At 39.0% G+C, this 23,725-nt stretch overlaps 1 protein-coding gene across 5 annotated transcripts in view; it reads right to left on the reverse strand.

Moving 5' to 3' along the window:
* THADA (THADA armadillo repeat containing) overlaps positions 1 to 23,725 on the reverse strand; it is a 293,763-nt gene that overhangs the window by 211,227 nt on the left and 58,811 nt on the right. For all 5 annotated transcript variants that reach the window (XM_037066489.1, XM_037066490.1, XM_037066492.1 and 2 more), the window contains 3 exons: positions 12,353 to 12,485; positions 8,355 to 8,468; positions 3,568 to 3,690 (listed from right to left, as the gene is read on the reverse strand). In XM_037066489.1, coding sequence (XP_036922384.1) covers positions 3,568 to 3,690; positions 8,355 to 8,468; positions 12,353 to 12,485 — 370 coding nt within the window. The remainder of the gene's footprint in view (positions 1 to 3,567; positions 3,691 to 8,354; positions 8,469 to 12,352; positions 12,486 to 23,725) is intronic.

Consider the following 23,725-nt stretch of genomic DNA (forward strand, 5'->3'; position numbering starts at 1 on the left):
TTTGAATCAAAAAGTTTTTGGAAAGTAATCATATTGTAAAAAAAAAAAGTGACTCAGTATTTAACCTCACCCATTTTAATGCTTTGCTTGTTGCTTCACCTTTCAATGGGGTATATTTGTAGCAATCATTCAACACACTGATACCCGGAGCCCACAGCATCCAAAAGAAAGACATCTTTAGATACTAAGAGCCATTTGGCTTTCAGCTCAACATTACTAATCATCAGGGAAATGCAAATCAAAGCCAGAATAAGTTACCACTTCACACTCATAAGGATGATTATTACAAAAAAAACCCAGAAAATAACAAGTGTTGGCAAGAATGTAAAAAAAATGGAACTTCTGTGTATTGCTGATAGGAGTATAAAATGGTGTCCCCAATGTGCAATACAGTTAAACATTCCTTAAAAAGTTAAGTGTAGGGCCCTGGCTGGCGTAGCTCAGTGGATTGAGCGCGGGCCTGCGAATCAGAGGATCGCGGTTCGATTCCCAGTCAGGGCACATGCCTGGGTTGCAGGCGGGTTCCTTGCAGGCTAACTACCAGCAGGGGATGCACAAAAGGCAACCATACATTCATGTTTCTCTCCCTCTCTCCTTCCCCTCTAAAGATAAATAAATAAATAAAATCTTAAAAAAAAAATGTAGAATTACCATATGATACACATAAAAGAATTGGAATTGAAAGCAGGGACACCAACAGATATTTGTAAACTAAAGTTCACTGAAGCATTATTCACAACAGCCAAAAAGAAACAATCTAAATGTCCACCAACAGATGAATGAATAAACAAAATGTTACACACACACACACACACACACACACACACACAGGAATATCAGGTAACCTTAAAAGGAAATGAAATTATGATGTATGTTACAATAGACCTGAACCTTAAAAACATATGCTAAGTGAAATAATCCAAACACAAAAGGATAAATATCGTATGATTTCATCCATATGAGCTACCTGGAACAGGCAAATTCACAGAGACAGAATAGAAACACTGACTACCAGGTATTAGGGGAAGGGAGAGATGGGAAGTTACTGTTCGATGAGTACAAAGCTTTGGTTTGGGATGATGAAAAAGTCCTCAAAATAGACAGTAGTGATGACTGCACAACACTGAGTGTGAATGCTTTATGCCACAGAATTGAACACTTAAAAATAGTTAAAAGTAAATTTAAAAAAGGGGAAAACTGACAGTTTAAATAAAAATAATAACAATAGAGAGGACTTTCAGCCAAGATGGAGGCATAGGTGAAAACACTGTACCTCCTCACACAACCAAGTTTAAAGACAACAAAGTTTTAGTAACAAAAACGCAACCAAAAACACAGAAAACTGAACTGTACGGAAGTCTGACAACAACGAACCATTCAGCCAGACCAGTATAAGAGGTGGAGTCAGCGGCTGGAGGAGCAGGGTCGCGCAGGAAAAAGTGGCCAGATGGATCCAGGTGCACAGGCGGTAGTTGGCAGATCCCAGGCATGGGGTGGCAGACCCAGTGGGGGCACAAGGCGGCTGGCTGACTGCGGTCACACATTCAAGCGCAGATAAACCAGGCGAAAGAGCAAGCAGTGAGACAGACTGTGCAGGCTAGGACCCCAGTGCCGGGAATTAAAGCTTAAAAGCAACAACTGGAAAAACTTTCAGGGATCAAGGTGCCAGAAGAAGCTCCCAGGCTCACAGAGAGCTTGTTGGAGAGACCCACAGGGTCCTGGAGTGTGCATAAACCCACACACCCGGAACCAGCACCAGAAGGGCCCAATTTGCTTTCGGGAAGCAGCACAGGGGATCGAAATCCGAGAGAGAGCAAAAAAACATGCCATTGCCCCTCTCTGACCCTGTCCCCACATACAGCATCACAACCCAGGCACTGGATCACCCTGCCCTGGTGAACACCTAAGGCTCCACCCCTCATATCTAACAGGCTCAAACAGACCAAAATATTATGGTTCAAGAAGAACAGCTCAAAGCCTCAGAGCCAATATTTCTAAGTGATCAAGAGAGAGCCAACCTATCAGATGCACAGTTCAAAATACTGGTGATCAGGATGCTCACAGGACTGGTTGATCTTAGTCACAAGTTAGAGGAACAAATGAAGGCTAAAGTAACTGAAACGAAGAGAAATGCACAGGAAACCAATAGTGATGGAAAGGAAACTGGGACTCAAATCAAGGGAGTGGACCAGAAGGAAGAAAAAAATGACCAAACAGAAAAGAACTAAAAAAAATGAAGAGAGACTTAGGAACATCCAGGACATCTTTAAATGTTCCAACATCCGAATTATAGGGGTACCAGAAGAAATGGAGCAACAAGTGGAAAACTTATTTGAACAAATAATAAAGGAGAACTTCCCTAATCTGGCAAAGGAAAGAGACTTCCAGGAAATCCAGGAAGCTCAGAGAGTGCCAAAGAAGTTGGACCCAAGAAGGAACACACCAAGGCACATCATAATTACATTACCCAAGATTAAAATGAAGGAGAGAATCCTAGAAGCAGCAAGAGATAAGGGGACAGTCACCTACAAAGGAGTTCCCATCAGACTGTCAGCGGATTTCTCAAAAGAGACCTTACAGGCAAGAAAGAGCTGGAAAGAAGTATTCCAAGTCATGACAGGCAAGGACCTACATCCAAGATTGCTCTATCCAGCAAAGCTTTTATGTAGCATAGAAGGACAGATAAAGTGCTTCTCAGATAAGGTCAAATTCAAGGAGTTCATCATCACCAAGCCCTTATTATATGAAATGTTAAAGGGACTTATCTAAGAAAAAGAAGACAAAAAATATGAACTGTGAAAGGACAGCAAACTCAGTTAACAACCATACCTAAAAGAAAAGCAAACTAAGAGGACAGCTAGACCAGGAGCAGAACCATAGAAATGAAGATCACATGGAGGGTTAGCAACAGGGGAGTGGGAGGAGGAGGTGGGGGAGAAGGTACAGAGAATAAGTAGCATAGATGGTAGGTAGAAAATAGACAGGGGGGAGGGCAAGAATAGTATGGGAAATATAGAATCTAAAGAACTTGTGACACATGGACATAAATTAAAGGGGGGGAATGGTGGGGGAGGCGGTGTGCAGGGTAGAGGGGAATGAAGGGAGGGTAAATGGGACAACTGTAATGGCATAATCAATAAAATATAATAAAAAGAAAAAATAATAACAATAGAGTATGGTCTACAACATACATAAAAGCAAAATGTTTAACATCACAAAGATTGGGAGGAGAAAAATGGAAGTACCTATTGCTAAGTTTTTCCACTTTAGGTAAAGTGGTACAATATCACTTGAGGGGTAGACTGTGAGGTTAAAGTTATAGATTATAAACTCTAAAGAAACCACTACAGTAAGAATACAGTTACAGTTAGTAAGCCAACAAAGAGCTGGAACACAATCATAAAATACCAAGAGTGAAAATGTTGCTTGATCCAAGGATTTATCCCTTGAAGAAACTCCTTGCTAACATGCTGTATATTTTTCTTATCATTGAGTGAAAGGTTAGTTTATTAAAAACTATTCAGAAGCAAAATCAAAACAAAGAAAGTGAATGACAAAAGCACTTACTGCCCAGACTGGTGATGTAAAGCCCAGAATTGCAGCCTTAGCTCCATCAGCAACATAAGGAAGAATATTTTCTCCCAGACGCGTGTCTCTAAATAAGGCTCTAAGGATATTTAAAGCATGAACCTAGAATAAAAAGTTCAAAATTAGCTGTGGGTTAAAGATGGCTGCAGTTCCAAATATGTACACACCTAAAGCACAGCCTCATAATGAAACAAAAACATTATCAAATTACATGAAGAAACAAGCAAATGAAACACTGTATTTTGCTGTGTATAATATGCTCTTGTGTATAATGTACACCCTCATTTTTGGCCCCAACTTTCAGGACAAAACATTTTCCATTTTAATTATTTAATTCAATTTTTTATTTATTTGTATTTAGAAGCAAACCTGATTATCATATTCCAGGGTATTATTTGGCATATGGACATTGGCATTGCTTTCTAGAGCTACACTTTCAATACATAAGCATAAATAAAATGATTAAAAATATTTATATACATATAGAATTAGTACTATCCAGGTATAATGTACACCTTCGTTTTTTCCTCAAAAATTTGGGCAAAAAAGTGGGCATTATACATGGCAAAATACAGCATATTTTAATAAAACATATCTAATAGTTGATAAATCAATTTTTTAAAAGTTATTAATTTGAGCAATGTAATAAAAAAATAAGCTTGATCCAACAGATATGTAGAATCCTGTACCCAACAGAGATAATGCACTCTTTTCATGAAACAGTCATTTTAATTAATTCATTAATTTTTAGAGAGAGGGAAGGGAGGGAGGGAGGGAGGGACAGAAATATCAACCAGCATGCGCCCCAACCAGGGACCAGGCCACAAGCCAGACATGTGCCCTGACCAGGATTCGAACTGACAACCTTTTGCTTTGAGGGATAACACCCAACTAGCTATACCCATCAGGATGAAATGTTCTTTTTTTTTTTTTTAATGACCTCAAACCTAGCCACAAATAAAGTCTCAAATTATACCAAGTAATTAGTATCTTACAGCTGATGCTCTAATCACAGTGGAAAAGGGTTGGAAATCAATTTTCTTAAAATACTTTCAAAACTGACACTTTAAAACACTGATCAAAAAAGAAAAATTTTAATACTTAGAACTGGACAAAAATGAAGATGCTGCACTATCAACACTTGTGGGATACAGTTAAGCAAAACTGAAAAATTTTAATAAATGCTTATATTAAAAAAGACTAAAATGAATATGCTAAGTGTCTGATTAAGACAAAAGATAGAATATTAAACTCAAAATAGAGGAAGAAAAATCAAGAACAGAAAATTTGAGAACAGCAGTGATTCAACTAAGAACATTAACAAAACCAAAAGCTGATTCTTTCTAATACAAATAAACCTCTGACAAGACTAACCAAGGAGAGAATAAAATAATATCATGAATACCAAAGAGGACATGATTACTGATAGATCAAAGAATAAAGCAAAAGTAATACTATGAAGAATACGGCCTTAATCAACTGGAAAAATTAAAGCAAAGTGAACAATTTCCTAGAAAAAAGAATTTATCAAGATAAATTCAAGGAGAAATTGAAAAGCCAGATAGATATTTCCATCATATAAAGAAAACCAACAGTTAAACATACTACCCACAGACCAAAAAAGGGGGGAAAAATCACCAAAATAACCACAACAATAAAACATTATAATACTCATGTTACTTTATGGATGAATTCTACCCAATATTCAAAGAATAGATCATCTCAATCACATATAAACTGTCAGAGAAGATTCCCAAACTCATCAGTCTAGGACAACGACTTTGGGAAAATGGTAGTAACTGTGAAAGCGGAGCATATACATACCCAATAACCACTCCTAGACATGCACTCAAAAGAAATGTACATGTATCATTCACCATTAGGCAAATACAAGAATGTTCTTAAAAGTACTGTTGCAAAATAAATTAAAAAAAAAAAACTACCTGAGTGTTTTTAAATAGAAGAATGGGTATATTATATAATATTAAATAGTAATAAAAATGAAAAGAATTACAACATGGGTGGATATTACAAACATAATGTTGGTCAAAAGATACCTTATCAAAAAAGAACATAATGTACAGTTCCACTGACATAAAAATTCCCCCAAACAGGTAAAGCGAACATTAAAGTGTTAAAGTTAGGCCAGTGGCTCCCCTCTGGGAACAGGGGGTGACAGGAACGGGTGCTCTGCTTCCCGCTGGCCACCCCAGTGTGTTAACCTTACAAAGCTTTACTGAGGTACACATATGATTTGCACATGTCTTTACATATGTATTTCAAAAATTTTTACATAAAAATAAGGAGAGGTATAGCATCAAACAAAGAAAACCACATTCCAATCTCACTTGTGGATACAGTGAAAATAGGCAAAAATATTTTTTAGAAAATATTTTAAGTGAATCTAGCAACATGAAAAAAAATTCATCATATCAAAAGTGGAGGCTCATTCTCTGTATGCCAAAATTGCATTATATTAAAGTCGATATAACTCATGGTACTTCCAATTCCAAAAGAAGAGATTTATCTCATAAGATGCTTTAAAGCATTCAATAAAATTCAGCTTATTTAATGAAATACAAGACAGATTAAAATCCAGCAAATATCAGGACCAACATAAAAATGCCTGCTATTTCAATACAAGACTGTACTACAATTTCCAGGCAGAATAATGAGTTAACAAAAATGTCTTAAAGATTAAGAATTAGAAAGGTAAAACAAATTTACTATTATTTACTGAGGAGATAACTATCTACAAAGAAAATTCAAGAGAATTTACAGACAAGTTATTAGTTGTTTTACAGCAATGTCACACCAAGCAGAAAGGCAAGACTGTGTAAGAGGAAACACTGTTCAGAAATTAAACTAAACTTGGAAACAGGACTCACAGACATGACAACAGTGTGGTGACTGCAGGAGGGAGGGGAGTGTAAGGGGGTTAAATAGTAATGGAAAAAATACAATAAAAATTTTAAAAATTGCCTCTTACTAATCTTTAAAAATGTTGATTTAAAAAACAAACTATAAAAAACTGTGTAGATGATACCATTCATGTAAAAAAAGGTTATGAAAAATGAAAAAAATGCATAAGGATTTTAATTAGTGATTATAGCTGAGAAAGAAGAAAGGGGAATGGGATGGGGAAGAATCCACAATGTATACAATTGTATCTTCAATGTTTTACTTCTTAAACTTGGAACTGGTTTCATGGATGTTCATTATTCGCCGGACTTTATTTTTTTCCTAAGGATTTTATTTATTTATATTTTAGAGACATGGGAAGGGAGGATAAAAGAGAGGGACAGAAACACTGATGTGCGAGAGAGACTATGATCACATCCCAACCAGACCTCTTGCTCGCATCCCAACCAGGGACTAAACCTGTGACCCAGGCACATGCCCTGACAGGGAATTACAACCAGGAACCTTCTTCTTTGCAGTGTGACGCCCAATCAACTGAGCCACTCCAGTCAGGGCTCACAGACTTTTTTATATGCTGAAATACATCACAGACACATAATAAAAATAATAAAGAAATAAACTACGGTAGGAGAGAAGGAAAGCAAATCATCAACTAATACCTAGAGACTGGTCAGAGACAAATTTAAATATTTTACTAATTTAATAAATATGAGCCCTGGCTGGTGTAGCTCCGTGGATTGAGCACAGGCCTGTAAAGCATAAGGTCACGGGTTCGATTCCCAATCAGGGCGTATGCCTGGGTTGCAGGCCAGGTCCCCAGTAGGGGACACGTGAGAAGCAACCACACATTGATGTTTTTCTCCCATTCTTTCTCCTTCCCATCCCCTCTCTCTAAAAATAAATAAATAAAATATTTTTTAAAAATAAATATGATCATGAAAATGCCATTAATGATCTTGAAGCAGAGTAGGGCAATAATTATTCAGTACTCTTTAAAAGTAAACTTCATTATTTTTAGAAGTTCTCATACAAAAAAAATAGTTCTTTTTAAAAGCAATAGTTTAGGAAAATAGAAGTTCTATTTCTCACATTTTATTGGAAAATATCTTAAATTGATCATTTCTGAGAAGTGATTATTGAAACCCTATGTACTTATTGTACACTGCAGCTTCCAAGCTGTTCCCTGACATAGCACAGGCCTCCCACAGACGAGGAGGAACATCCTACCATGGAGCATTTGCCCAATAAGCCCAGGTAAGAAGTATTCGACAGGCACTAACTACGGTGGGGTGGGCCGGAGTGGAGCTCAGAGCTGTGAAGGGCAGTTAACCCACCTGCCTAAACTCAGACACACACATACTCAACCCAACTTCAGCAGTGACTGAATGGGACTAAGTATTAGCTAAAACTAAAATCTGAATATACCAAAAGTCAGACACTACATTTTAGGGAAAGATTCCACTGCTCAATTACAAAGTGGAGATCAAGTGGAAGAAGCCCACATGTAATTTTAAAGTGACAGCACATTCATTTTTTAATTTTGAAATGCAATAGTATTACAAAATATCTACTAAGTTAGATGTTTTCACCAGAGTTTAAAAGTACGTAGTTCATTTTGGTAAATATATATCAATTAAAGCAACAGTTTGTTTTGTGGACAGGAAAGACCAAAATGAAACAAAACAACAACAAAATAAAACCTGAATGAGTTTCAAATGTCTGTCCTGTCTTTAAGAGTTCTATCTCTGCAGTGGGTAGTTTTTGTTTTCTTCTTTTCAAGTACAGCAAAGACTCGAAACCAATGCCTTCCTTCCCAGCAGTGTTTGTGTAATGTCTGTTGTTACCTGGGGGACTGTACTCAGTGAGTCATCAGCAGGCACCGCCAAAGAGATTAACTCTTTCATTGTTATTTTCAACAAATCCATTCTGCCTTTCTTAGGTTCAGATGCCAACAGCGCCTACGGAAAAACAAAGCAAAAATCAACACAGCTCTTATCTTGCTACTTTCCAGAATCAACCTCAAAATGCAAAATCTCTTTCACAGAAACGTGTGGCATCAGGCAAGTCCATTCCGTCACGTGCCCTTGAGCAAGTAATGGAATCTCTCCATCCCCCAGAGTCTTCACCTGCAAAATTAAGTAAAGGTGGCATCCTGGAATCTTTAAGGTCACTTCTACTTTGCTTGTTAAGTATGTAATTCTGAGAGGTTGAGAATGGCTCTTGTTGACAACCCTTCTACGGGCATAATTAGGTGGCAGGTCTCAGATAAACTAAGCAAGTCAGTTTTAGTAACAAATTTACCCAACGAGAAAATACTCTTTACTTAAAAAAACAACAAACACATCTCAGCATTAAATTTAAGAATCTGGAGACTCCTGCAGATCAATCAATTATTTAACTCTTCACAAAAGAGTTTCTGTCTGGAGGACTAACAAATGGTAGCACTGGAAACTCTGTGGGACGAAAGAAAACACTACAAACTTGAAAGGGGTCCTATATTTGAATTTTCAAGAGCTGCTTATTTACTTTGTGCCTAACACTTTGCCAATGTTCAGTGAACATAAAAATAGGACATCAAACCATATGAGGCAACAAAAAGGAATGAAATACTGACACATGCCACAACTTGGATGAACCTTGAAAACATGCTAAGTGAGGTCCTGGCTGGGTGACTAAGTTGGTTAGAGAATCATCCCTATACGCCAAGGCTCGATCCTTGGTCAGGGCACATACAAGAATCCACCAAAGAACACACAGCTAATTAGAACAACAAATCAATGTTTGTTTCTTTCTCTCTCTCTTTCTTCTCTCTCTCTTAAAAAAATCAGTAACTAAAAACCTTTTTGAAGAAAACATTATGCTAAGTGAAAGAAGACAGACACAAAAGGTCACCTACAATTCCATTCACAAGAAATGCCCAGAACAGGCATATCTGAGGAGACTGAAAATGGATTAGTGGTTCTGTAGGGCTGTGAGGAACGGGGGTATTTCTTTTAAGTATGCAGCTACTGGCTCCCCTGAGTGAAAAGTTTCAAGTGACTCAGTTTCCTTTGAAGCATTTATAATCCATAAAACACTTGAAAGGAAAGATATACAAGCAAAATAGGTTTAAGAGAGAAATTTCTCGCAGCATATTTATGGTCAGAAAACATATCTACTATTTTTTCATGACCATTAAAAAACCCTGTATTTGTCTACATGAAAGGAAAGCTCCTGAACTAAGTAGGCAGTGTTTTCCCCACAGCTAACACTCAGCAGAGGTTCCCACCAGAACAGGAATATAATTTTATTGGTAAGTCGTGCTAAGGGAAATGGGGCCTCTCCGAGCAGATCTTTCTCATTTCTTTTCTTTTTAACTAAAATAAATAAGAAAGCTATATGCAACTACTAAAATGTCTTCTGGGAACCATGGTGTTCCCCTCTAAGAGCTGTATGTATGTAGTATGGCGCTTACCCAAGGAAAGGCTAATAAAGTGCATGTCCTGACCACTGCGACCAATATTTAGTATGATGTGGGGACCAGAGGTGGAGGGGGTACACAGCACAAACACACAACAAGACCTTGCTGTTGCATTAACACTCATCCTCAGAGAGATGAATGAGGAAAAAATACACTAGGTCAGAATGAATTACATACAAGAAAACAAACCACGATGACCCAAGATGGGTCAGATCAGAGAGGGATTGATTTCTGAAAGTCACCAAAATCTATCCAGCAGAACAAATGGTCTCTGAATCAAATCAACAACCTCTGTTGCCCACTGTCATAAAAAAATCATGACTTTGATAATTTGAGGGAAGAATGAGGAGAAAGGGAAAATGTAGGGGCACTAAAAAACAGCAACTTCATTTCACTTATTCTCATTGCTTTATTATACCACCCTATTCCTGAATTCTATCTTACTGAATATTAAACAAAGACCTTTGTAAGTCAGGGTCTGATTTAGTATCGTGAGGACTTGGGTTTTTTTTTTTTATACTTTATTTATTTATCTTTAGAGGGGAAGGGAAGGAGAGAGGAAGAGAAACATCAATGTATGGTTGCTTCTCCTGCATCCCTTGCTGGGAACTGGCCCCTGCCGGGAACTGGCCTGCAACCCAGGCATGTTGCCCTGACTGGGAATTGAACCGCGATCGTCTGGTTCGCAGGCCCACGCTCAATCCACTGAGCTACACCAGGCAGGGCTAGGACTTGGGTTTTTATTCTCTGGATTCACAAAGGTGATAGTCCCTTAATTTCAACATTGTGAAAATAAAATATTTTCCTATGCAATAGCAATATCTAGGTGTGCTGATATGAAACAATCTTTAAGGTATCAGGTTGGCCAAAAAGTTATTTTTCCCCTTAAAATGGCTCTAGTAGAGCTTAGTTTCTCTAATTTCACTGGAAACAATTCTGTTAGATTGTATTGTGACAGCTGTCATATCAGCATGCATTAAAAACAAAAAACAAAGAAACCGCCCTGGTGGGTGTGGCTCAGCGGATTGAGCACCAACCTGAGAACCAAAGGGTTGCCAGCTTGATTCCCAGTCAGGGCACATGCCTGGGTTGTGGGCCAGTCCCCAGCTGGGGCGTGTGCGAAAGGCAACCAATGAATGTTTCTCTTACACATTGATTTCCCTGCCCCTTTCTAAAAACAAATAAAAATTTCAAAAAATAAATACACAAAAATTCAAAACGAGCAAATTTTTGTGTATTTTAATATTGAAGATGAAAGAAAATAGCAACATTTGTCAGCATATTATGCTTATTATTTCAAAAAAGGTAAACGCAACTGAAACAAAAAAAAAAAGATGTGTGCAGTGTACGGAGAAGGTACTGTAACTGACCAAACAGGTCAAAGGTGGTTTGCGAGATTTCGTGCTGGAGGGTTCGTGCTGTATGATGCTCCACAGCAGGGTGAACCAGTGGAAGTGCACAGCGATCAAGTAGAGGCAGTAACTGAAAACAATCAACATTATACCACACAGGAGATAGGCAACATACTCAAAATATCCAAATCAATAAAGTTATTCGTGAAAAGTGAGATGTGATTTATTTTACAGAAAAAAAAAATCACACAAAGTTTTTGGCCAACCCAAAGAATGTAAATGAAAAAAAGCAAGGGGCAAAGCAGTATGTGTAGTATGCTTTCATCTGTGGTAAAATGAAAAACACACTCACACACTCACTCACACACACACACACACACACACACACACACACCTATCAGAGAGGGGTTTGGAAGTCAGGCTACCTGAGCTCAAGTCTTAGTTCCATTTTTACTGTCTCTGTGGCCTTTGGCAAGTCACTTAACTTTTTTAAGTCCCAGTTTCTTCATTTATAATATACAGATGATAACGGGACCTATTTTACAGGGCTTTTACAAGAAGGACTAAATGAGATAATATATGTGAAATTGGTACTTATAAATGTTAGTTGCTAGCTGTGTTTTATACATGGGTATTTTGTGGAAGGATTCAAAAGAAACTGTTAACCCTGGTTGCCTATAGAGTCTTAAGAGGCTTGAAATGGGAGGAAGACTATTTTCTTTCTAAAAAAAAGGCAACACGTGCACTTCTTGGAAGTGAGCATGAATGTGCCACAGAGATGTCTGTCCACTTAATAAACGGGCAGAAATCTATACCACCCTCTGTTTATTACAAGGTTGACCTCTGAGAGGGTTTGTTCCAAGAACAGATCTGTCACAGGAACATACTGTCCACACATTAAAACCAAGCTGCAAATGCTATAGGGCTGAAAAGACAGAAGTGTCTCTTACGCAATGCTCCCTTACACGTGCAGGGGGTTGGAACACACTATTATCCAGACAAATGGCTGTGTGGTCCCGTGGACAAGTACCTGTATGTAGAAAGGAATTCCAGCACTGCGCCTCGTAGCACAGAGTTTAGAGGAAGGATCACTGCATTTAATTTCCTCTAAAACATTCCATAACCACTGTTCTGGCAGCTTCTGCAGACTCACATTAGGGCATCTAAAAGGCATAAAGCAAACATTTGGAAAATCAGGTACCGAAAGTTAAAAGTACAAACTATTTATACATATTAACACTGTTAGAAAAGAATATATATCCTTACATTTGGAGGGAGGAAAACTAAAAAATGTCTCACTTTCTATTTTTCACCTACTTTCCTCTTTATTATACATCTTAGGATTTGAAGCTATGAAAGATCCTATTCCTACAAAGACATATAAAGACTGTATCTTGTCTGCAAAATAAGCTTTAACACCTAGGCTTGTGCCCCCACTCAAAATGCTCTGCAGAGATGGCTGACCAAGCTCGCGGAGGTTCCATGCCACGGCCAGACTCCGGCGTGGCAGCAAAGAGAGGCAACTGCACTCCTTGCAGTACTTTCAGTCCTACATTTACACAGGTTGTGCATATTCAAAGAAAACACATTTTAAAGTACAGTTTAGTGATTATTTTCATCTCTCCCGAAACTTGGAATGTCACAAATAAGTATTTCGACCAGACCCTACAGAGAATTAAAGCATGCTGTCTAGGAAGAGGCATAAACACTTTGAGGTTACTTGGATATTGCCTCAAGGTGAAATCCTGCTATTTGTTATATTAAGTGTTATTCTACGGTGCTTAAGAACATTTAATTTTTAAAAAAACTTTCAAACTTAGGCCCTGCCACACTGTATGATATTATCCTACAATATCTGTGGTAGACACAATTATTTTAAAAGGGTCATAATTGAATTGAACTAAAATTAATATATAAAAACAAAAAGATAAAGTCCAAAGGAAAAATATAGCAGTCCCCCTTTACCCAAGGGGACACATCCTAAGGCCCTGGGTGGACACCTGAAACCACAATACTACTGAACCTCAGGTTCACTGTGTTTTTCCTATACATACATACCTATGATAAAGTTTAATTTACCCATTAGGCACTGTCAGAGGTTAACAACAATAACTAATAATAATACAGAACAATTATTAATACACTGTAATAGAAGTTGTGTGAATGTGGTCTCTCTCAAAATATCTTACGGTACTGTAAACACAGCATGGGTCTGCTGGACGGTCCTGCACAGGATGGAATGGGAAGGCATGAAATTTCATCATGCTACTCAGAATGGTGCACAACTTAAAACATGAATTGTTTATTTCTGGAATTACCATTTAATATTTTCAAACCAAAGCTGACCACTGGTAACCAAAACCCAGAAAACGAGACTGCAGATAAGAGAGAACTAAGGCACTCTGTTTTGTAAATTGAGGAAGACATTCTGCAGAAAGGTAACAGATTCCCATTACGTAGTGAGAATTAGATCGCTTAAAAACAACGTGGCATATTTGTTTCCTTTATTCTACTTCAGTGTAAGATAGACAAGGTTAGTTTCTGACTAAACATTCCAAATAGCAACTCAAATTTAGTTTGGGGCTTGCACAGCACAAAATATATATATCTAAATGCTACTCTAAAGGAGGCATTTAAAAAAGTGTGACATGAGCCTAAAAAACATTATTTCAGCCATAAATGTCACAATCAATCTCCCTAGTCCCAGCAGACCCTCTCATTTTAAAGGTTTCGTTTAGCATGGTTAACATCCACCACCTCGCCCTGCTTCTCCCCACTAAACTCCCCCTCGGCCACCCAAACTGGCCACAAACAATCTGCGTCACAAAATTAAAAGAACTTCAGAGGCATAACAACCAAATGCAAAGTGTGAACCTTGTTTAGATTTCAACTTAAACAAAACATATGTAAAATGATATTCTCAAATAATAAAGAAAACAACTTATATATGTACTACATATTATATGACACCAAGAAATTATTTACAGGATGAGCCAATGACCTTGCAGACGTGGAAGAAGTGTCTGCATTTCTTTCCAGTCACATACTGAAATATGTGGGACGCAACGAAAAGGGTAGATGAAGCAAATGTGACAGAATTTTGATAACTCTTAAATCTGGGTGACAGGTAAAGGTGGTTCATTATATTATTCTGTATACTTGTAAATGTGTTTGAAATTTTTGTTTTATATATGTTTGTATATTTATATAAGTATAAATATATAAATATATAAAATTTGTTTGGAAAAATCTCATAATAAAAATACCCCCCCCCGTACTTTATTTACAGGGATTGAAGTTACTTCCCATCATTGGATTTACAACTTTTAAAATTTAAAATAAACACTTGTGTTTCACGGAATAATGTCTCTAGTTCATTACTAACATTGTCAGCTTGGTACAATCCTCACACAGTTGCCCAATCAAAAACCAAAATGCAGACTCCTCAGAGCAGCACAGAGCTAAAGACACAGTTACGGATTATTGCCTTCTTTTGCTCATTCTTCACTGTCTTTCAAATATATTAGGGTTAATTTACTCCACAATGGCTGAGCAAGGAAAAGAGGAGAAAAAGAGAATCAAAGCAAAAGTCATTTTTTTTATGATCTGCTCATTCAAAAAAAGGAGGAGACACAGAGGTAAAGTAACTAAAAACTACCTGATCTAAGACTATAGACGGATTTTCTTTACGTGTATTTTCTTTCCCACCACAGGACCTCTGGCAATGTAGGACAGGCTTATAGATACAACGCTGCAGACTAAGGTGCTGCAGACTAAGGTCCGTCTTCTAGAGGAATTCACTATGTAAGGGAGAAGAGCAACTGCAGGAGATGGGGCTTAGTTTCCCGGTTCCTTACTCTCCCCTCAAGTGCACTAAAATAGCAGTACACAAATACTAGCTCAGTAGTGCTCCTCAACACTGTCAGCGAGCTGGCAAAACCAACCAATCTGCAAAGGCAGGTCTGGGATCAGAGTAAGCCACCTCAGCATGAATCAACATTCCTCCCCTGAACTTATAGTGGCTCTGGACTGGTAGCAGATCTTGATCTAACTCATTTTCCATCTTGATCAAATTTTCCAGCTTGAAAGGTTGCCTATGACCTGTCCCAACCCTCCCACTTGAACTTAACCTTAAAAGTTTTTCCAAATTTCTACACAGATCTTCTGTTCTAGTAAGATTGTTTATGTTGCTGGTCCCCATAACTCCCCCGCCCTCTCTTTATATTCCCAATTCAGCATTTGCTTATGATTTCCACACTTATCCCTATCACACAAATTGCTGAAACTCTCTCCAAATGTTACATTTCACAAGGACATTTCCTTTCTTGAAGCTTCTAATGTACTTAGAGCAGCTACGAGGCACAAAGCATACAAGGGGGCAGGTCAATACAGAGCCATAGAAGGGGCGGAATTTGTGCTGGACCTTGAAGGATTTGTAGGCAGAATGGTGGAAGGTCCTCACATGTGGGATTAAGGAAGTAGAAGATGAGATGACCGAGGAAATGCCTTAAATAAATGCCCTCGAGGTAATCCCCTAATTTAGATTCTGGGTTATTTTAACTATGAACAGTAAACCAGGCTTGTTTATTCCCTGGAGTGTTGCATACCAAGATGAAATGCGCCTTGTTAAACTGGAGAAATTTGAAAACAAAGGTCAGAAGAATGTTCAGCAAGGTCAAGTCTGGCAAAGTGCCCGCTGCCAAGGATCCAGAAACCTCAGAACTCTGGGAAATGCTTAAGGCACCAACTCCTACCATCTAGTCCAGATCGTCCCGTTCTGCTCTGTAATTCCCCTGGATTGTGTCAGCTGCTCTACAGAACACTGAACTCGTCTAGTTTCCTATCTGGACTCGGCAGCGACCTTACTTCTGATGCCGTTGCCTCCTAGCTCTGTCTCTCCCCCAGACCCGTTCTGCCCCACCCCCAGCCACATACGAGAATTGGTTCAATAACAGAATGCCTACCCTCTTACTAAAATGAAACATGCTATATTTTAGATAAAATCCACTTACCAGTTTTGTTTAAATTAGCATACTGAAAATATATCTGCCTGCCTCTAAGGAAAGAAGAATAAACATTTATTAAATGCCTATTATATATAGATACAACACTAGGCTTTTCACGACTAATTTTACCGCACACACAAATGAGGGAGAAGGTATTATTTCCCCCAGCTGACAGACGAGACGATGTATCAAAGTGCAGGAGGACAGACTATGGAGCCAAGTTACTTAGTCTGGAATACTTGCTCCGCCACCAAACAGCTGTGTGACCCAGGGCAAGTTACAGAACCTCTCCACGTCTCACTTTCCTCTTCCATAAAATGAAAATTGTTGGGAGGATTAAATGAGTTTATTCTTGTAAGTGTTCTGATATGTTCTTAATAGTTGGTTTTTTTAAGACTTTTTATTTTTTAAAGACAGGAGAAGAAAGGAAGAAAGAGAGGGACAGAAACACTGATGTGTGAGAGAAGCATCAATCAATTGCCTCTCACACCCCCCACTGGGGACCTGGCCTGCAACCCAGGAATGTGCCCTGACCAGGAATCAAACCAGTAACCTTTCAGTTCTCAGGCAGGTGTTCAATCCACTTAGAAACACCAGCCAGGGCTTAATAGCTGTTTTCTAAAATTATTATCTATTATTATGAGAAAAGCAAGCTTTAAAGAGTTTCAACTGAACTTCTGAAAAAAGATGGAAAAGTTGGTTTGTATTTTGATAAGACCAACCCCCCAACACATATTAACGATAACCAAAATATACTGGTAGAACCCCCAAACCAACTGAGCTCAGAAAAAGGGAAAAAGAGATCATTGTCTGAGTAAAACAGAACAGAAATACAAAGCAGCGGGTGTGCTGATACCAGAGATCCGCAGGGTTACAGCTCTGGAAACAGCAGCGACAGCCAGGCAGTCAGTTCTTATGGGTGAACTCACCTCACCCCTAGGAACTGGGGAGTTTCAGCAGCCTCCTCTCCCATGAAAGGAGGTTGCAAATGGGCCACTGCTAGAGAGGGCTGGGCCTGCAGCGGAAGGAAAACCCAAAGACGCAGGGAGTCTCTGAACTAGGCTGCTGCTAACTCGGGACCAGACAGATCTGTGATACCCCCAGCATCACTGCAGATGGCAGACCCAAAACACCACCATCTGATCTAGTTCCTTGATAGAGAGGAACGAGCCACAAACAAAAAGACAAAACAGCTTCCACTCATAGCCAGCAAACCGAAATTCAAAACATATAGATAAGTTTTATTTACAATCTAAAAAATCAACAATTAGGACACAAACTCACTCCATATGAAACTTACTTTTTAAAAAACATTTTTATTTATTTATTTTTAGAGACAGGGGGAAGGAGGGAGAGAAACATCTATGCACCATTGGTTGCCTTGAACACCCCCAACCAGGGACCTAGCCTGCAACCCAGGCATGTGCCCTGACTGGGAATTGAACCAGCGACCCTTAGTTTCACAGGCTGGAGCTCAATCCTCTAAGCCACACTGGCCAGGGCAAAACTTAATTTTATGGAACAGTCTGACAAAGATTCTAAAATAACTTTAGAATACTCAAGAGACAAATGAAAGAATAACTTCTATTTAAAAAGGGCAAGAAATTATGTAAAACATGCAGTATTCAAGAACGGGCACATATTAAAATAAAGATACTGAAAATACTGGAAATGAATACATACTTTCAAAAAATAACAAATAAGATGCATTCTAGAGAATAACTTAGAAGACAATTTTATGGGACACGCACCTAAACTAGTACACAGAAAGACAAAAATACAAAATATATGTGTACGTGTATGTATGTGTGTGTGTAAGTCTGCCTCCCAGAGACCCACATGAAGGGAAATTATAAAGGACATACTTCAGGAAAGTTAAGTAAATCCACAGCAGTCTCAATGTGGTGTCTACTAGGCATCTCAAACTTAAAATTCCCCAAACTGAACTCCTGGTCTTTCTCTGAAAACCTACTCTGTCCACAGTCTTCACAATCCTACTCTATGAATAATACATCTCACATAAAAATGCCTGGAGTCATCCCTTCTCTCAAACACCAAATCTGTCAACACATCCTGTCAATTATACCTTCACATGATATCCAGACTCCGATCACTTCTTACTAGCTCCATCACTGTCTAAGTCATCACCATCTCCCTCTTGCACTAGGGTGCTATTGGAACCTCCTAACTGGTCTTTCTGCTTTTACTCTTCTCAACACAGACACCAAAGTAATCTTTCCAAAAGGCCAGGTCACGGGGTCTCTGTTCACAAACCCTCAATGGCTTCCCATTTTACTCTGAGTGAAAGTCAAAGTCCTAGGTCTCACCCTATCCAGTCCTCAGTGCCTCTCTGATCTCATCTTCCATAATCCTTTCCCTTACTTCCTCTACTCCAGTCACAAATGCTTTACCTGCTGTTCCTTAAATGCCCTCAGTCCATGCCTCTTGACTTTTGCACCTGAACCTCTCTCTGCCCAGAATGCTCTTCCTCCAGATACACAACTGTTGATTATAGTGCTCATTATACTCACGAATATGTTCAAAGTTTTCACACAAACTTTTTAAAATTGAGTTAAAAAAGGGGGCGAGAGAGATCTTCAATAACTTGCCCAAGGTTATACAGCTAATAAGTGACGGAGGGAGAATTAAAACAAGGACTGACAAGGTCCTTGCTTAACAAAAAGGCGTCACGCTAAGGGGCTTGCCCCAAATGCTCAGTTACACATCGGCTAGATGGCGCTCATGATACAGATGTGACCAACCTTCTATTACTTCCATCAGTGGATTTAATCCATTCATTTGGGAAAAAAGATCTATTAAGTACCTAGTAGTCAGTCGGCACTATGATATAGAGAGCAGTAGAAAAAATATTCCAAATTATACATAATTCAGAAAGCTTATTTTTGTGGCTTTTGAATGCACTACTAAATATAGTGTTTTTAAGAAAAAACCTTACTAATCACATTTTATTCAAGTTATATTCCAGATTGATTTCAATCCCTGATATCTACCATCAGGATGCGGGTTTTTGTATGAACTGGGTGCCCTGGATGGAAAGCTAGATGGAGAATTCAAATATCCTGAAGAAAACCCACTCAGCAGAAAAGCTACTTGTAACTGACTTGAGGTGAACCATGTCTCATTCACTTTGAAGGTACACCAACTCCCCTGGACAACTGGGGACATTTATTACTGTTGATAAACTGTTTCCTTACATTCACCACTGGCCTAAAGAAATTATTTCAGCTGAAAAAAAGCAAATAATATATTTTAAATATGAAGTACATTCAAAGCCAAAATACAAAGCAAAATTCTCAGAAAATTATCAAGACCCACTTGCCAGGAAACTGGTTATGTGTAACCTCCACTTCATTTCCCAAATAATTAATTACCAAGCTGTTATCACTAAAGGCTTTTAGCACAAGAAGAAAATCTTTTCCTTTTCCCATAAATACACTCTCATTTTATCAAGTTTAGGAGCAACTCCCAGTGAAAATCCATTCAAATAAATAAGTTATTTGGTTAAGAGAGATACATATCAGTAAAAACAAACCTGTTTATATACTGAATGATTGTTAATAAACTTTTACCTTATCATGAGCCCTTATTTTCTTTCCTTGTTTTTCACTTGCTAATCGTTAAAATAATTCTAAGTAGCAAGCAAAAAATAATCAGTCCACTTTGGGACAAAACCAGAATGTGTCCCTAATCTTGATATAAAGTAAATGATTTGTGTTTACTCAAGCTCAAGACCATCAGTCATCACCATCGTCATCTCAATGAAAACAATAATTTCACAAATACCAAACTCTTAGCCTGGCTATTCAGAATCACACACGTACAGTCCCAAACCCCTGCATATCACACATCAGAGTAAATGACACATAGGCAACCCAGCGGGGGACGGTGCTGGTCTGATACACAAGGCAAACATGCAAGAGTTTCATTCCTTCATACACATAAAAACAAGAGGAAACTGAAACACATGCACCTAACTACATTTAAAAATAATTAAAAGGAGTGAGGATTTCAGGGAAAGTGGACAAAACGTAATCTGACTTTAGAATCACCTCCAGACCACTACCACATTAATGTTGTTGTAAGGAGTTCCATTTTCCTTACCCGCCCAAGTCCAAAGTTTTCCAAAACAAAGCTTTAACTGCTATAACATTAGAGAAGAAAAGTCAGACTAATGACTTGCAGCTGGAGTAGGGGGCAATCTACACCCTTCCACTCATAGCAGCATACCCTTTAGGTTTCAAAGAGAAAAATTATCCACAATGTGAAAAGAGGTGTTTGCTTCACAAGCTACACGGTTTAAATACTTCATGCAAGACTGGTCTAAGGTTCCAAGGACAAGCAGAAAAAGAGGATGGGGGTAAAAACAGCATGGAGAGACAGAGTACACCATCTGAGAACAGAAACTTTATCTCCACTTATTTCATACATCCCCATGGTTTCTCAGTTGTCCTACACAGCTCTTCTCCTCTATTCTATGCAAATCTGTCACACACACATATGTACTTTATTTGCTGATAACCTTAAACCTACTTGCTAGGACCCATAGGTATTAATGTTTGTACAATTCCCAAGATATCTTTTATTTTTATATCCATTTGGTTGGAGACTCTCAGAAAAAAAAAAATTTCTAGGGAGTAAAAAATCCCAATTCCTCATCGTGGCTCACCTACATATTTGAACACCCTCATTCAACTTCATCCTATACCACTGTGTTCTTTAAGTACACCAAAGGCTTTGGCAATAGCTGAACCCGTTGCTTGGAAAGCTCTTCCCTCAGAAGGCTGATGCTTCTTGTCATTCAAGCCTTGGCTTACTTTACTGTAAGAGGAAAGTGAGACTTTTCCTAACCACTAAACTTTATCACTCAAAACACACACTGCTGTCTGATAGTTCCCTATTATTTTCTACACCTCCTTTAACATATAGATATCAGGAACACACTATGTTCTACCCACCTCCCTACTCTCCATACCTAGAACAGGGCCTGGAGCCCAATAGGGAGCTCAACTAGTATCTGTTGAATAAAGGAACAACCCACATAACTCACCAACTCCATTAAGTGTGCCATTCAAAACAAACAAACAAACAACAACAACAGGTTGACAAAGAAAGAAGGTACAGTGACTAGAAAGCAAAGTATAAACCAAACTGCCTTTCAATGACAAGAAGTGCTGCCATTAGAGCCCACAGGTGACTCAGCTCCTAGCTCCCTTAAACAGGTATAAATGCATTCAGAATCTCTACACTCTGTGGGAACTGCACTCAGAAGAAGATGTTTTCCACTACAATTCCCCAAGTAGCCTATTTAAGTAGCCTAAATGCTACCCCAAGATTCAAAAACAAACCCAAGTACAGGGTTCAAAACCTAGGACAGGGCTCAGGTTCCGTAAAGTGTTACGTCACTGAGGTGTGTACAGTTGTCAGCACAGGGCAGCAACTGTTTGAAATGACCGATGTTTCTAAATGTTAACAAATACAACATTTAATCCAAGGTTATAAGCATTCCTCTTCTTTTTTAAAAAATATTTTATTTATTTATCTTTAGAGGGGAAGGGAAGGAGAGTGGAAGAGAAACATCAATGTATGGTTGCTTCTCCTACATCCCCTGCTGGGAATTGGCCCCTGCTGGGAACTGGCCTGCAACCCAGGCATGTGCCCTGACTGGGAATCAAACCGCGATCGTCTGGTTTGCAGGCCTGAGCTCAATCCACTGAGCTATGCCAACCAGGGCTCCCCTTCTTTCTTAAGGATCTTTTGGAGACCTCCTCCAGGCTCATGTCTTCCAGCATTTCCTCTCAAATAAATACCTCAAACCAACCGTCCCTGTCTGCCTGGAACGGAGGCGTTTCCAGGCGTTCTGGGAACAGAACGCTGGATTTCCAGTGTTAAAAAACCGGGGGAACCCCAGCTCATCCTAGGTCCAGCACTAATCCCGCTCTGGCCTCCTGACCTGTATTTCCAACTGCCTGCTCTGGGCAGCCTCCTCAACATGTCTAAAGTATTATCCTGCTTCCCACGAGGTCCTTCTACTCTTGCCTTGCTTGTTTTTGTTCATTAATTATTTTGTGGCATTAATTATTCTTCCCATGACCTGGGACAGACAGTTCAGTAATTAGAACCTTTTCTTGGTCTTTCATTCTGCCTTGTACATTTTCTAATTTATTTTTTAATCCCCCAAATTAAAACCCTAGGCTGGAAGTTCCTCTAAGAGCCATGTTTTACCAATATTTTACCTTCTATAATGCCTACCTATCACAAATTCTTATATAAAAGAGGTGACAATGAACTTCTGTTGAACTGTCAGTCCCTGAAGCAATGTGAAGTACCAAAACCAATTTTGGGTGTCAGTGCTGGGTCTGTCACCAACTAGTTATGTGGCTGTGGACAAATCACTTGACTTCTCAGTGCTTTATAATGAAAATAAAAACTGTTAGTAAAATGCCTTGAAATTCAGCGAGATATTGTTACCTGGGTACATGTAGAGAAAGCAATGACCTAAATTCTGTAAGTACTCAAAGCTCCTGATGAAAATGTCCCTCAAACACCTCATCGCAACCCCACACAAGCCTTAGCCTTTGTTCAGATCTTCCTTCACGTGACTTTCTTAGGTCCACAGAGTTAAAATTTCAAATACAGACCTTAATAGTCATCTTTAGGTTCACAGCAACTCCGGCCTACCACACCACTCTCTCAATGGCCAAACAGCGTGTTTCTTGCGCTATACCTGGCACACAGTAGGTGTTGAAGAAATATTTTGTTGAGTTATTAAATAAAGACCAACTAGCAAGGGCGCCAGTTGCTGCGCATTTGCTGTGCCTTTGGTTAGGCAAATAATTGCAAAACCAGGTGCAGAAAAGGAGGGCTGGAACTTTAAGGCTTTGCAATGGTGAAGTCACTGAGCCTGGGAAAACACAATGGGCTAACTAGAGTTCTGACTAGTCAATGAACCTTCTGTTTACACCCCGAGGGAGGAAAGATTACTTTATAAGGAAGTGATTTCCAAACTCCAGTTGCTGGTGTTTATGATAATGAAAGAATTCAGAGGCAGAAATGGAAACACACAAGGTTCCCAGGAACAATGCGGAAAACCTCTAGTTGTTTGTTTTGGTTCCTCATCACACAATCCAGGGATCAGCGAGGGAAAGGGAAAGGTCCCTGACTAAGGCCGGGCTTGGCTCTCTGCGCCAACTCCACGCAGCCACAACCACAGCCCTGGGGAGGTCCAGTCCCGCTCCTGCTGGCCAGGGCCTCGCCACTACAAGAGCAGACTTCCTTTTTGTCTGAGGCTCTTTTGTTTTATTTCACTCCTTTGTCAAATTAACACAAAATGCACAGTGTCTTTAGTCTCTGAGTACCTCACGAAAACTAACCTTCTT

This window comes from Sturnira hondurensis, unplaced genomic scaffold (genome assembly GCF_014824575.4).
Source record: "Sturnira hondurensis isolate 20B ecotype Veracruz unplaced genomic scaffold, ASM1482457v3 Scaffold0016663, whole genome shotgun sequence".
NCBI lineage: Eukaryota > Metazoa > Chordata > Mammalia > Chiroptera > Phyllostomidae > Sturnira > Sturnira hondurensis.